Consider the following 13778-nt stretch of genomic DNA (forward strand, 5'->3'; position numbering starts at 1 on the left):
ACCTGTTGTTCAAAGAATATCTCCTTAGTCAAGCCATAACAGCTTTGCAATTCTAGGATGCAGTGGCGCACAGGGTGGAGGTTTCTGTGGAATATCTCCTTTGTAAAGCCCCCATCCCTTCTCGGAAACCAACAAAGAGGAGATTGCTTCTACAGGCGCTATTCTCCACAACTTCTACCCGATCTGTCAGATTCTTGGAAGACCCTGCCAACCTAGAGCCCTCAGCACTTCGCTCTCACACGTCTTTGACTTCTGAGATACTGCCCTTCATCCCTGAGACCCTGGCCTGGTCATTGTGTTCCTCAGGTCCTGCTACAGCAGAGCAACATCAATCAGCACCTCTCTGATCTTTGATTCCAGTGTTGTTTTGGAGTCCTAGTTAGCCAGAAGAATCTCGCCAGTGTCTCCTATCTCTGGGGGATGGGCAGCTTGGCTACCCCACCGGCTCCCTGCAGGCCGACATGGGGGCCATAAATCTGTTCATATTAGTTTGCACCTGCGAAGGGGGGTCCGTCACGCCCCATGGCCCCAGAGATAAGCCAAGGATCATTGAGCTCTCGGAAGGGCTCAACCCCGGGACAAACTCAGTTGGCTCAAATCCCAGGAGGGAGGTGAGATCCAGGCATCACAAATTCAGCTTTGGTGAGTGATCAGGTTAGATCTCGGGAGCTGGGCCCTCCTTGGTTTCAGTCTCGGCCTGAACTTCTTGCTCTGCAGGCAGCCACGGGCACCATCAGTAGTTGGGTCTCCTTTCAGCAAGTCTCCCCAGTATGGGGGACGAGTTCAGAACCTGACCCCCCCTCACACCTCCAGGAGGATAAGCCAGGCAAAGGTGCGATGACATGGGGAGGCAGTGATGAGACACGGAGTGTGGCTTTGTCCAGCTGCACAGCGGCTGGCAACAGAATTCCTCCACACAGACTGGGGAGGGGGGCAATCTGCAGGTGGGAACACAGGACCCGCAGCAATCCTCTGCTGCACCCCACCCCAGTGCCCCAGGTCCAAGCTTGCTCGGCCTAATCCAGGCACCTGCTCAAGCAAACCATGGAGATCCTGGGCAGGGCCTAGCAAGTAGCAAGAGGAGGCAGCCAGTGAGTGGAAGGGGTACGCTAGTGATGCTTTACCACGCCTGGGCTCCCAGGCCTTGGCAACAAACCTCCATCATGAACACTCCCTCAGATGGGCTAATCGGGCCTGGGAGTCGTGCAAGAAGGGTCCAGGCTGTCCACCTGGAGACCTTTGACCCACCTCTAAGGCCGAGCACGGCTACTGCCATCAGTCCACCGTCTATCCAGGACCCACACAGGCCCCTCAACCTCAACTTGGCACACCCAGCAGGTCAGCTCGTCATTGGGCCCAGAGCAGGACAAAAAAATCTCCACTGAGGAGGCACACTTGTGCCATCTTTCCTTAGTCAAAGCATCAGCTCAGTCTCCTTGGCTGGCCAAGGGGGAGCAAAACCCGGCTCCAAAAGGCAGCTGATGAGTCTATGGCCCCGGAAAGATGAGCAGTAGCTTCAAGAATAGGGGGTTATAGTGTACAAGCACAAAGGATGATGAATGATAAAATGGGCGACCAGGAGTTTAGCTGTGAACATCCACCATCTTGGTTGGCTTGGCCATGCCCCCGGTAGATTAAATATTAAACATCAAGCTTTAAAATGCAATTACCTGTGGTAGTATGTCTTTGTTGCTTTTAGGTTGGTATAGTTAAAAATATCAGGGTTTGAATTTTTCTGCTGATCTGCAAAGTCTCATTAATGTAACCCCTTATGGAATCCTATTTAAAACTCGGATGATAAACAATGAAATACATATTTGGATGCAAACATTGTCAAGTATGTGACTGGATTGCACATTAACATTTTCAGGAAACCTACTAATCGAAATACATATTTATATTTTTCTAGTTACCACTGACCACATTTGAAAATGTAAATCCTTCCACTGAGTCAAGGACTCGACTAAAGCGGATAATATCCAAGCAGGATTTTTAAAAAATTGGACATTACAGAACATTATTTTCTTCTAATGAAGGGTTGAGACTCCTAAGCAATCGGGAATGATTTACCGACATCTCTATATGTTATAGAAAATCATCTGTTGTGGTACTTGATGTTGGGGTTTACCACATTTTATAGGCTTTCTTGTGCTGTTTTTCACTCTGTATGGTTATGCTCATGCCATAAAGTCTTTTTAGTATCAGAAATTATAAATATATCTCTACTACAAGCATCAATGCTTAGTGCATTACACTCCCACCTCCCTAATCACCACTGTTTAAAAGAAACTTGCGGCCACTTCCATCAATTCAGCAAAATACTTGGCAATATCTAATCTTCACTTTGTTACCAAAATCACTTCAGGGGTAAATTGTGAAGTGCATGTATTGACAGAATGCAACAACTTGGTACACAACAGACAAGCAGCCTTCTGACTCTGTATTTCTTTTTCTTAATGACCTCATCTACTACAGATCACCATTAGAAAGTCTGGAGACATGGTCTGTAATAGCTGGGGTCGATCTCCAAAGCCTGAATCGATACATGAATAAGAGGCAGTTACTCCAATGTAAGGTCCTACAAAATAGTCGTTCTTCAAATGAAGTAAATTTCAAGTAAATCTCTATATTTCCCAATAGCACTTATCTCTAGAATGCAAAGAATGCTTTAAGCCAGCATGAATGAACAACTAAACAATGTTTTAACACGTATGTCTTTTGTTTTTGCCCCACAGCAGCAAGATGGAGATTGTGGAGGATAACACAGTAATCCGGGCGCGGGGATTGCCATGGCAGTCATCTGACCAGGACATCGCTAGGTTCTTTAAAGGCCTGAACATTGCAAAGTTAGTGAACTGAAGCTTTTGTTCTTAATTTCACAAATGAAACGTTGATATTTTCCCATTCTGGGTTGACTAAAATGGCTTTACCTTGAACTTTACCACAACTATGCAAAAATGTTGTATCCATTTGATTGTCATATTTCTTCTCACATATATAATGCTCCTAGTGAAAGCGATTAAACATTCACATATTTCAAATCTTCAACAAAAGGATTGTCCCTTAAGACCACCTAAAACAAAAGGAATTATAAAATAATAGACTACGGAAGACTAAACCCTGTGAAGAATAATAAAATGTATTTAAAATTCCGAACAACCAATTGTTAAAATAGTCGACCTTAAGTGAAACAATGTGGATGACTTGCAAAGGCTCATTGAACATACCGGATCCAGAGTCAAAAACATGTTAAAGGTTAACAATAGTTTGCAAAACTTAGCAAGACCATTTCAAATGGATATATGATCAAACATTAAAATGAAGGTGCAACTAAATGTGTTGAAAACGAAAGCAAACCATCAAAGTATATTTGGAAAATAATTAAAACTAATGCAATCCAAAGGTTAAATGGAGACCAGACGCAACAACAATAAAGCAAATCAGTTCCTTAAATTGCACATGATACTTGGTGTCAAATCCACTATTGAACTTACACAATTGTATAAATAAAGAAAATGTGATTATTAATTTTGGTGAGCGCTAACCCCTGCAGAATCGCTTTAAACTTTCTATGGATATCTTTATTCATTTCACATTTTAATACAGCGTGACGCAACTGTAAGGGTGTCCGCGAGCTGTATATAAGGTCAACACAGGGCCACACTGAACCCCAATATGGAGCACATGAATGTTAGATAAGTAAAATTTTAAATAACAATGGATAAAGATTCGACAACAGTTTCTGCTGATTGCAAGACTGAAAGTGATCACTACACTACACCAAAATTTGGGGTTATCAAGAATGGAGCAGTGGTTTGAGAGGCATAGTATTTCTGATTTAGGGCAATGAAGAACCAAATATCTCAGAGTAGTGAACATTTATTTATTTTATTTATTTAGAATTTTACAAGCACACAGCTACCCTCAACGGGGGTATCCCGGCACTATGCAGGGTCTCTTCAGCCATCATCCATTCCTCCACAACTGAATGCAAGGGTCTGTTTTCTACAGTGAATGTTTCATTTAATTTAATTTCATAGAACTTTATTTCGGTCAACATGACCTCAAAAGTACATTCACAGTGCAAGCATATACGTTTAAAATTGCAACAAAAGTCAGTTACATTTAGTTTAAAAAGAAAAAAAGATAGTAAAGACAATGATGGGCATAATTGATACACATATAATGATAAATAGGTTCTACACATCATTTGGAAAGACTACACAACAGATTATTTTACAGTGGAAAGATAAAAAGAACAGAAATCGCAGGAGGTAATTCATGGCAGGGTATAATACTCCACACTCGGAAAGTGCATAGTGCAAATGAACAAATGAATAAATAATTTACATAAAACATTTGCCTAAAAAGATTTCTAAAAAGGATGACCTACGTTCTTACCATTTAACAATGGAAGGACCTGGCACTGGGCCCCCCCTATGCTACAGGCTGCTTCTGCAAAAGGTGTTTAAATTGGTTATGGTGGTAAACTAGTAAATAGCCATTTCTCTATAGCATAACTAAGGGACAGCAAGCAAGCTCACTTTATTCTAGTAAAAACAAGACCTAATTTTAAAACTAACGGGGATAGCTTCGGTAGGTATTTCCCCGAATATTAATTGATAAAGTGACGTTATTGCAATTCCACCAGGAAACCTTTTAGCTCTTTTCAGGGTGCTTTTATAAATATCCTGCGGGTGCACCACATGGAAAATAGAAAGCCTGCCACTGAGTAAACAATCAGGATACTAGAATCGTATTTCAGTATCCTGAAAGCCTCAGAGCAACGTCTAGTTCCAAGATTCCTACAAATCTGGACCAGCCATCGTTTTCTAGCATTGAGATAGCCAAGACAGCTAAAAAGCACATGAAGTACTGTCTCTTCAGGGTAATCACATGCCGGGCAGTTTAAAGTTTGCATGTCCCCCCACTTATGAGTGAAACAGCAAAGGGGCAGAACCCCATGCCTGAACTGGAGATAGCCTTTTTAGCAGTAGCCGGTTTAATTTAGTTTAGAGCCGGAGAAAATTATTCTCTACCTGAGTTAGGTTCTCATGGCTTGTATGGCCCCAGAGTTCTGCACCATATGACACCCCTCCCTGGGCTTGAGCCTTCTAGATTTCAATGGCGGGACTCAGTGATTTCTGACTAGACTTACAAAAGACCTTCATAATGCCACCCGATGATTGCGCTAGTTTAAACGATTATTTTTTTAGTTTGAGGCCCCCAATCCATTGTTTCTGTGCTTGTAATGCCGAGATAATCGAAAGAGAACTCTTTTGAGGGGTTTACCATTTAATGAAGGGTTAGCTCTTGTACTTTTGGGGCTATTAAATGCCATACATTTGGTTTTCTGTAGATTAATTTCAAGTCCTCTTTGGCTACAGAATACTTCAAATTTACTGAGTACCCTCTGAATCCCCATAGGTGATTTGGATACTAGTAAAGTATCATCGGCAAACATCATTGCCGGAATGATGCGGGAGGCTAATTTGGGGGCATCAGATCTTTTTCTGCTAGTAAAAAAATCTATCAAGCCATTGATATAAAGACTAAAGAGAGTGGGGCCGAGCATGCAGCCCTGGCGAACACCGCGCTTAATCGGGATGGGTGCAGTTCGCTTTCCATTCCTGCCAAACCTGATTTGCGGAAAATTCTCCTTGTGCAGCCGCTTGATCAGAAGAATTAAGTGTACTGAAACCCCCATCTCGTATAGAACTGCCCACAATTTTTCCCTAGATACCAAATCAAAGGCGGACCGAAGGTCAACGAATATTAAATAGAGGCTGCCACCCTCCAGACAAAAACACACGAGGGTCCCTGAAAATAAGTTCTAAGGGGAGGAGGCAGGGAAAACACTGTAATCAATGACCAGGAGACCCCCTAGGACTAAATCTATAAAAAGGCAAACAATCTAATCTTTGAAAAACATCATTATAGTCCCACATAGAGAGTATTTATTTGAAAAACCTATATCTATTTATTATTTTCTGAAATTTTCATTTTTAGATCCAACAGCAATAAGAACATCATTATATATAGTGGAGAAGTGTGGCTCAATGGTTAGAGGAGGCATACCCGGAAGCTGAGGTCAGACCCGGGACCAGGGTTGAATTCCCGACGTGGCAGGGTCTGAGCCCAAGTGTCCACGGACTCGATAATTCTCACTTCGGTGCCTACTCGAATCACGGGTTCACACTCTGCAACTCTGGGCAATAGCTTGCTTAATCCCCCTTACGGCCCCCCGCGGCGGGATGCCTGGCTTTCACCTTGGGGATGCCCAGTGCGGGTTATCTCACAGGGAAAAGCCAGGACGGGTTCCCAATGCAAGCGCCGGGACACCTCGTTGGGGTAGCCGTGCGCTATATAAGATACACTAAAAAAAAATAAAAAAAATATACAAAATCTATTTACATTTCAAAACATATGTGACGCATGCCCTCTCACAACTTCATAGCAATCACCAATCACACCCATCCAAACCATCATCAGTCATACCAATCAACAATATCTACAGGGAACACAAACAATTTACAAAAATATACACCATTGGAAACAGACCTACAAAGGCAAAACAAAACAAAGGCGCCGACGCGCGTTTCAGAACAGGACCGATATCCACCAATCCTTCGTCAGGGCGCAAATAAATACATGTAGGCTCTTCTGTAACTTCTCAGAACATCAGAAGTATATCCATAAGTTCAAGATATGAATCAGTAGATACAGTCAATTGTATAGATTATACGTAGAAAGCTAAACTCAGGGCTGCAGCTTCACATCACAGTATTCGGTCATTAGACAATATCTGCAGGGACAATGAGACAGACCATAAATATACCTAATAAATATAATAAATGTTGCTGGAATAAGGCACCCAAAATAGAAGAAGGTAGATAACCTAAAAAGATAATAGTTAGGAAGAAAAAAATGTATAGACCGTGAATCGGGGAGTGAGGAAGAAAGAAAAGATGGGAAAACCAGAAAGGAGAAGAGGTACTGCCGGGCATCCGTGCATAACCACAAGGCCAATTAAATTCAGGCCACATCACGAAATGCGTGAGAAGTAAATGACAGTCCATCACCATATAGTCAGATGCAGAATATATAGCTAGATGTAGAACTCATTCAACCCATGCACTGTGCTTCTATGGAGAAGACTGTAAAAGAGGAGCACATACCCCTATCTTTAGACAGGGAATTGCGTAGATGGTACACAAGCAAAGCAGGGTGCTTCACAAAGGAATACAAAGGACTCTAAGAAACAAAAGAGTGGTTAATTCAACACGGTCCCTATCTAAGTAGTCTAACATTACAATCCTCCTTTCCTCATAGATAACAAGGATTAGCGTTATAAGGATAAAATGGCTTGAAGTTTCGCAGGAGCCGTCACGTTCGCCACAACCTCAGCACCCACAAAAATAAATACAAACAATGGCGTACCCCCCTCTCTCTTTAGATACCGAAGTTATACTACGTATCTGCCTCCACTCGGGAGGTAATTCAGGTCTTAAACGTGGTGGCAACAAGACCCCCTCAAGGTGGGACCTACCGAAATAAAAGGGAAGTAAGTCAGGGTATATTCAAAATGATGAGTCAACTCGCGATAAGTCTGATCAGACTCAAACCTCCTAACCATATCTCCAGGTAGAGACACCTCACGATCTAGAGGGGACCGAGTAAACAGTTTAGAAGCTGCCCCTACCGAGATCGGACTGGGCTACGAGATAGAAATAAACAAAAGCCGCCACTTACCGGGAGGAGCACGTACCCCGAACAGGCTCCTTGATACAGACAACTGTCTTATTCGAAAATGTAAATAAGGGCCTGAATCCTTATACAGTCCTGTAGGCTAGAGGCAAAAGAGAAGAATAAAGTGAGGAAGGAGGGGGGGGCCAGAGCGAAATGCCCTAAAGCGTAAAGAATAAAGAAATCCAATAAACGGAACCTTACCGCAAGCTGATAGCGCGTCTCATGTAAGCAGTGTCGTGGCGTGAGTCCAACGGTAAAGCCGGAGCGGTCCAGGAACCAATCAAAGAAAGGTTCACTTAAATACTCAGTGTGCCCGCCAGATAACTACAGCTTACACCTGGTGAGAGGAATTGGTATGTTCTGAAATAAATATAAAAATTTGGGGAGAATTATCATTTTTATCAGGGCAATGCGGCCTGTCATGGAGAGTGGGAGTTTGAGCCATGAGTCAATCCGGGTTTCTAGCTGGGATATTGCTACTCCATAGTTACGTCGTACCACCTGCTCAGTGTCCCGATGGATGTGTATCCATAGGTACTTCACTGAGCCAGTGCACCAATCTAGTGGGAATTCCGGGGACCAGCGACCCGTCCCCTCCGTCAGCGGGAAGATGACTGACTTGTGCCAGTTAATTTTCAGGCCCGAGAAGTTGCCAAATCGGATGATCTCTCTCAATAGAGGGTCTAGATTCACTTGGGGATCGTGTACGTATAGGATGGTATCGTCTGCATATAGTGAGACTAGTAATGGACCAGTTCTAAACACTAATCCCCTGTGTAGGTGCCGCTCCTGGAAGTTCCTTATGAGTAGGTCCATCGCTAGGATGAATAATAGAAAGGGGAGAGGGGACATCTCTGCCGTGTAACACGTGCTAAAGTAAAGGGGGTTGATAGTGTCCCATTCAGTCTCAGTCTGGCCGTGGGGTAAGTGTAAAGTAAGGCAGCGGTGTCTATGAAGCCCTGAGGCATTCCCATGCGTCTCATTATTGAGAGGAAGAAGGGCCATTCCAAAGAGTCGAATGCCTTTTCAGTCTCTAATAGGATTGCTGCTGCAGGAGTTTCAGAGTCTAGTCGGTGGAGTACATTGAATAAGGTTCTAAGGTTAAATGCTGTGGAACGATGTGGGATGAATCCCAATTGGGCTGGGGATACTATTGATTCCATTAATATGGATAGCCAACACGCTAGGGCCTTTGCGAGGATTTTGTAGTCCAGGTTTAAAAGGGACAGAGGTCGGTAGGAGCTGCAGTGGAAGGGGTCTTTACCGGGTTTCGGCAATAAGATTATTACCGCTTCTCGAAGAGTGGGAGGGAGTTGTTGTGTCTCTAGGGCTTCCGCATAAACATTCAAAAGGTGTGGGGTCAGTAATTCTTTATATGCCTTATAAAATTCAGGCGTGTAACCATCTAGTCCTGGGGCCGTGGAGGTGTTTAGAGCAGTGATAGCATCGGAAATGCTATCCGCGGTAATGGGTTCTGTTAAAAATCTTGCATGAATCTTTCCAGATAGACTAATGCAATTTCTGATAAATATTCTTCCTGTGCGGAGTGATCAGGACCCAGTTTAGTGGTATATAACATCTTAAAATAGGCAAGGAACTCATTCTGTATTAGCAAAGGGTCTGTAATGGTATGGCCTGCTGTAGAATGCAGCTCTGTGACACATGATTTCGCGTACTGAGGTCTAATCAACTGGGCTAATGTCCTGCCGGGGCGGTCAACCTCTCCAAATACTCTTGCACTGCTGTATTTGCCCATATACAATATTTCCTTCTCTGCTGTTTCCTTATGTTGCAGGAGTAAAGCCGTTCGTCTTATGTCATAGTCTGGGGCAGTAGTCGCCTTATGGGAGGCATCTAGCATGCTCAGTTCTGTCTCCAGGCGGGAGAGTGTAGATCGCAAATCTTTAAGGGTTCCAGCGCTCTTGGAAATGCAGACACCTCGTAGGTAGGCCTTAAAGCCTTCCCACAATACCGCCTCGGAATCAACCGAACCAGTATTTAAATCAAAGTATTCCTCAATGGCTTCTGACACTTCTTGTCTAAAGCTTTTGTCGTCTAATGCCTGTGTCGGGAATCTCCATTGCCGTTCGTACCCTTCCGGACGAGGGACAAGCAGACCCAGCAGTACTGGGGAATGGTCTGAATAGGATCTGGGGAGGGTGCATATGTTTCGAAACCAACCTGTTAACTCCGGAGAGGCCAACCAGTAATCAAGGCGGGGCCAGGTATTGCTTGCCCCTGTATAGTGTGTGTGTGGTGCGTACTGGGTCACGTGTCCTCCCTACGTCAGTCAATGCAAAGTGGTCGCATAAAGAATGCAGGGTTTTTCGCGCTCTGGGTTTTGGGTTAGGGGCTGTCGATGTCGTATCCAAGCGGGGTCAAATGTAACATTGAAGTCCCCACCCAGTAATAGAGGAGTGGAGTCTAGGCGCAATAGCTTTGCATAAAGGTCATGGAAAATGTCTGGGGAATCATTATTCGGGCCGTATATACAACCCAGTGTAATCTTATAATAGAACAGTGTGCCCACCACCACAACAAACCTACCGGCATCATCATGCAATACTGAGTGGCATTTAAAGGGGAGACGTTTATGAATCGGGATAGCTGTGCCTCTAGCGTAGTTACTATAGTTACTAAAATAGCAGTTGGGGCCCCAGGATGATGCGAATCCGGAGCGATCTGTAGGGGAGACGTTTCATGCAGCAAGGCTATGTCAACTTTATGCCGGTTCAGGCATTGCAGGATCTGTCGATGTTTTCGTGTATCATTCAGGCCCCTGACATTCCACGTCATCAAGGTGACAAGAGAGGGGCCTGTAATATGCCCTATGTGTGCCATAGCTGGGCGTTAATTTGTAAAACAGTGAACTGCCATTTCCCGCATCCTGCCATTGCAACCACGATTGAGCTTAATCTGATCATAACACAATTGAAATATCACATTTCCCATCCCCCCACCCAGCCTTCCCGCCCATTCGGAAAGGCAATAACCTATTGCCAACGATAACCCATGATGTCCAATCCGTTTGACGTGCATGTAAGTTAAACATCACAGGGCACAAAATACTGCAACAATCACAGTTAGAGGCGTACACCAAAACAGGGGTTCCTTCGCTAACCAGTAACACTGTAACTTTTGTCGGATAATGTCAATGTAATCACCCATTGTTTTTCAGATCATAAAATCAGCGGCAGCACACTCAAAAAGGATATGGTTTCAGCCCTGTCTAGATGAAGAGAACAGGTCGGCAGAAGTCTTGTGGCAGAAGTCTTGTGCCTCCGCTGGCGTCTCAAAGATACGGGAGCGCCCGTTCACTTCCACCCGTAGCCTGGCAGGGTATAACATGCCATATTTCAATCCCAAGTTTTTGAGGGCCGCTTTAACTCCCTGAAATTTCCTCCTGGCATCTTGCACCATTGTGGTGAAGTCTGGGTATACGGACAGTTTGGATCCCTGCCAATTAAGATCTCCTTTTTCTCTGGCCATGAGGAGTGCAGTGTCTCTATCGCTGAAGTTTAGGAGCCTTGCTATAATGGGACGTGGAGGGAGGCCTGGGTTGGGCCTCGGGCCTAAGGACCTGTGGGCTCGTTCCACCATGAAGGTCGGGGTGAATGCTTCTTTGCCAAAAAGATCTATCAGGATGGATTCCACTAGGTTGTCCATACGTCCAGCCGCTGTGGTTTCAGGAACGCCCACTAGGCGGATGTTATTTCTGCGGCTTCTGGCTTCAAAATCCTCATTTTTGATGGCCACCTCCTTTAGTATCTGCTCCATTCTGTCGATTCTCTTCAGGGACTGAGCCATGCCGTCCTCAAGGTCGGATGTTCGAGATTCCACTACGTCTAAGCGCCGATCGTGGATTTGTAGTTTAGCTCCTAGGTACGCTATATGTTTATCAAGGGAGTCAAAGCAGACGTCTAGTGCCTTGAAGCCTGTGCGCATTTCCTGCAGTAAATGGCCAATTTGTCCCAGGTCTTCCGTGGGTGCTCTAGGGGGCTACCCGCCCGTCACCATGTCAGGAGGGGGTTCTTTGTGTGCTGTCACCAATTTCTCGAAGGAGAGTTGGCCTTGTCGCAGTTCTCTTCTGCCCATGCCGCGTTACTCCACTGCAGGGGGGGTGCAGGGGGGCGCTGTGTTTGCCTGGGGGCTGGGCCTTGGGGGGGCTGGTGATATCTGTATTCCACACACCCCTGCTGATGAATTATAGTGCCTCTTCAGCTGAAAAGGGCCTTTGACTGGATTCACGTGATGGTGAGTGGTAGCAGTGATGTGGGCGATGGGGTTCCAGGCGTGTGCGTGGGAGGTTACTTCCCCCAGGCCGAAGTCAGCCGTCTCGGCGGGCACGCAGGTATGGGGACACAACTGTTCCAGCGCGATCACGCTTATGTGCAGCAAGTCGGGCCAGGCCACCGCCCAGTTATGGCAACGTGGCCCGCTCTGTAGCAGCAGGCCCAGCTGGGGTGGCCTGGATAGCGTCTCCCATGTAGCTCCACGGTGATGGAGGAGGGCAGGGGGGCCTTGTAGAGCCGCGCTGTGGGGAGAGCACCCAGATGGCAGTCTATTGTGCTGCGCTATTCACCACACCTTTCTGGGGTGTGGATTCTATGTATCGATGCTGCACACACTCGGCGCTCCCCCCCGCTGCAGGTGCAGACCACTCACCGGCTGTAGAGAGTACGGCTCGCGGCTGTGCCGTCACGTGTCCGGCTCACCCACACACACTGCCCCCGAGCAGCGTAGGTATGGTATCGGGCTTCGGGGATTCCTCGATCACTCGGATCGTGCCGGTTCTGGTCCGCTGGGCTGCCGGCGTCTTCAGGCACTCGTCCCGGTCGCCATCTTGGTTTTCTCAGCGACGTGCCGTTTTTTGCTGTTTTTAGGATGTTATACGGGTCTTTGCACGTCTGGAAAGAGCTGGATCAGCAGATGCACCCCTCCGATGCCCTATGGTTGATTTTTGGCCGCTTTGAGGGTGTTAGTATGTCGGATGTGCTACAGGATACCGGAGAGCACTAGCTCAGCATGGCCATCCCGGATGCCAGACTTTTGAATAAACATTTAGAAGGACTACAGAAATCTTTGGTGGGAACTGCAGTGAGACACATAATATATATTTAGATCCTGTGTCAATCTGCTCGGCCGCACATACTGGGTGAACTCCCACCCATGTGCTGAGGCCTCCAGACGATCTCCCTTTGCCCCCAGATGTTGCAGGAATGCTAAAGGTGGCGAAACCCAGCTTGAGAATCTTCCCTCTGTCCCATGTTTCCTGAAACATGTAGATCTCAAATTGGTTGATAAAAGTATCCCAGTTGGGGTCATCTATCTTGTTACTCAGACCCGCAATGTTCCATGATAAAACCTTTGTTTTTGAGCAATCGGGGTAGTTCGGTTTTAGAGACACTAGAGGGCATGGTTGCAGTATGGCTTCTTTCTTCCCACTATCATCCTTGCGATTAGACCCTGTGGACAATCGAGTTTTACGGTTATCGCTCAGGGCAGAGTTTCCACCATTGTGGGTGTAAGCAGGGTAGCCGCACATGCTACCGCAAATTAGACCCTCCCCAGGCGCAGTACAAGGACCTGCAGTGCTGGCCTCGGTCAGCGTAACAGTTTGTAGTGGGCATATTTGTCCCTTAAAGTTGGATGGGTTTTCCTCTAGTCAATCAACTCCGTCTAAACAGCTAAACCTATTTACAGTAGGAATGTTAAAAGTAAGTTGCTTTTGCCAGTGCTGGTCAGGTTTAAGCAGCTCGTGGTTTGTAAGGTAATTTCTCCATCCCCACTCCACGTGCCTGATGTCACGGCATGGCAGATTAAGGGGTAGAAGTAACCTAATGGGAGTACTTGAGTACCACTAATTTTTCTCCCATCTTCTCTGGATAAAATTATTTGAGTCATCCACAGATGTCTAAAATTAATTACAATACAGTCTGTGTATATCCTTGTGTCGTCTGCCTATCCATCCCACCCTGCGTGTAGTTAAAATTTCTTCCACGTGTTTGTACCTAAAATGTCTGATTTAC

The 13778-nt window shown here is 45.6% G+C and overlaps 1 protein-coding gene across 3 annotated transcripts in view; it reads left to right on the forward strand.

Annotated features, from left to right (window-relative positions):
- Nucleotides 1-13778, forward strand: part of ESRP1 (epithelial splicing regulatory protein 1) — a 384375-nt gene that overhangs the window by 137731 nt on the left and 232866 nt on the right. For all 3 annotated transcript variants that reach the window (XM_086966011.1, XM_086966012.1, XM_086966013.1), the window contains exon 7: nt 2736-2846. In XM_086966011.1, the coding sequence (XP_086822137.1) occupies nt 2736-2846 (111 nt within the window). The remainder of the gene's footprint in view (nt 1-2735; nt 2847-13778) is intronic.

This window comes from Lissotriton vulgaris, chromosome 4_1 (genome assembly GCF_964263255.1).
Source record: "Lissotriton vulgaris chromosome 4_1, aLisVul1.2, whole genome shotgun sequence".
In the NCBI taxonomy this organism is placed as follows: Eukaryota; Metazoa; Chordata; class Amphibia; order Caudata; family Salamandridae; genus Lissotriton; species Lissotriton vulgaris.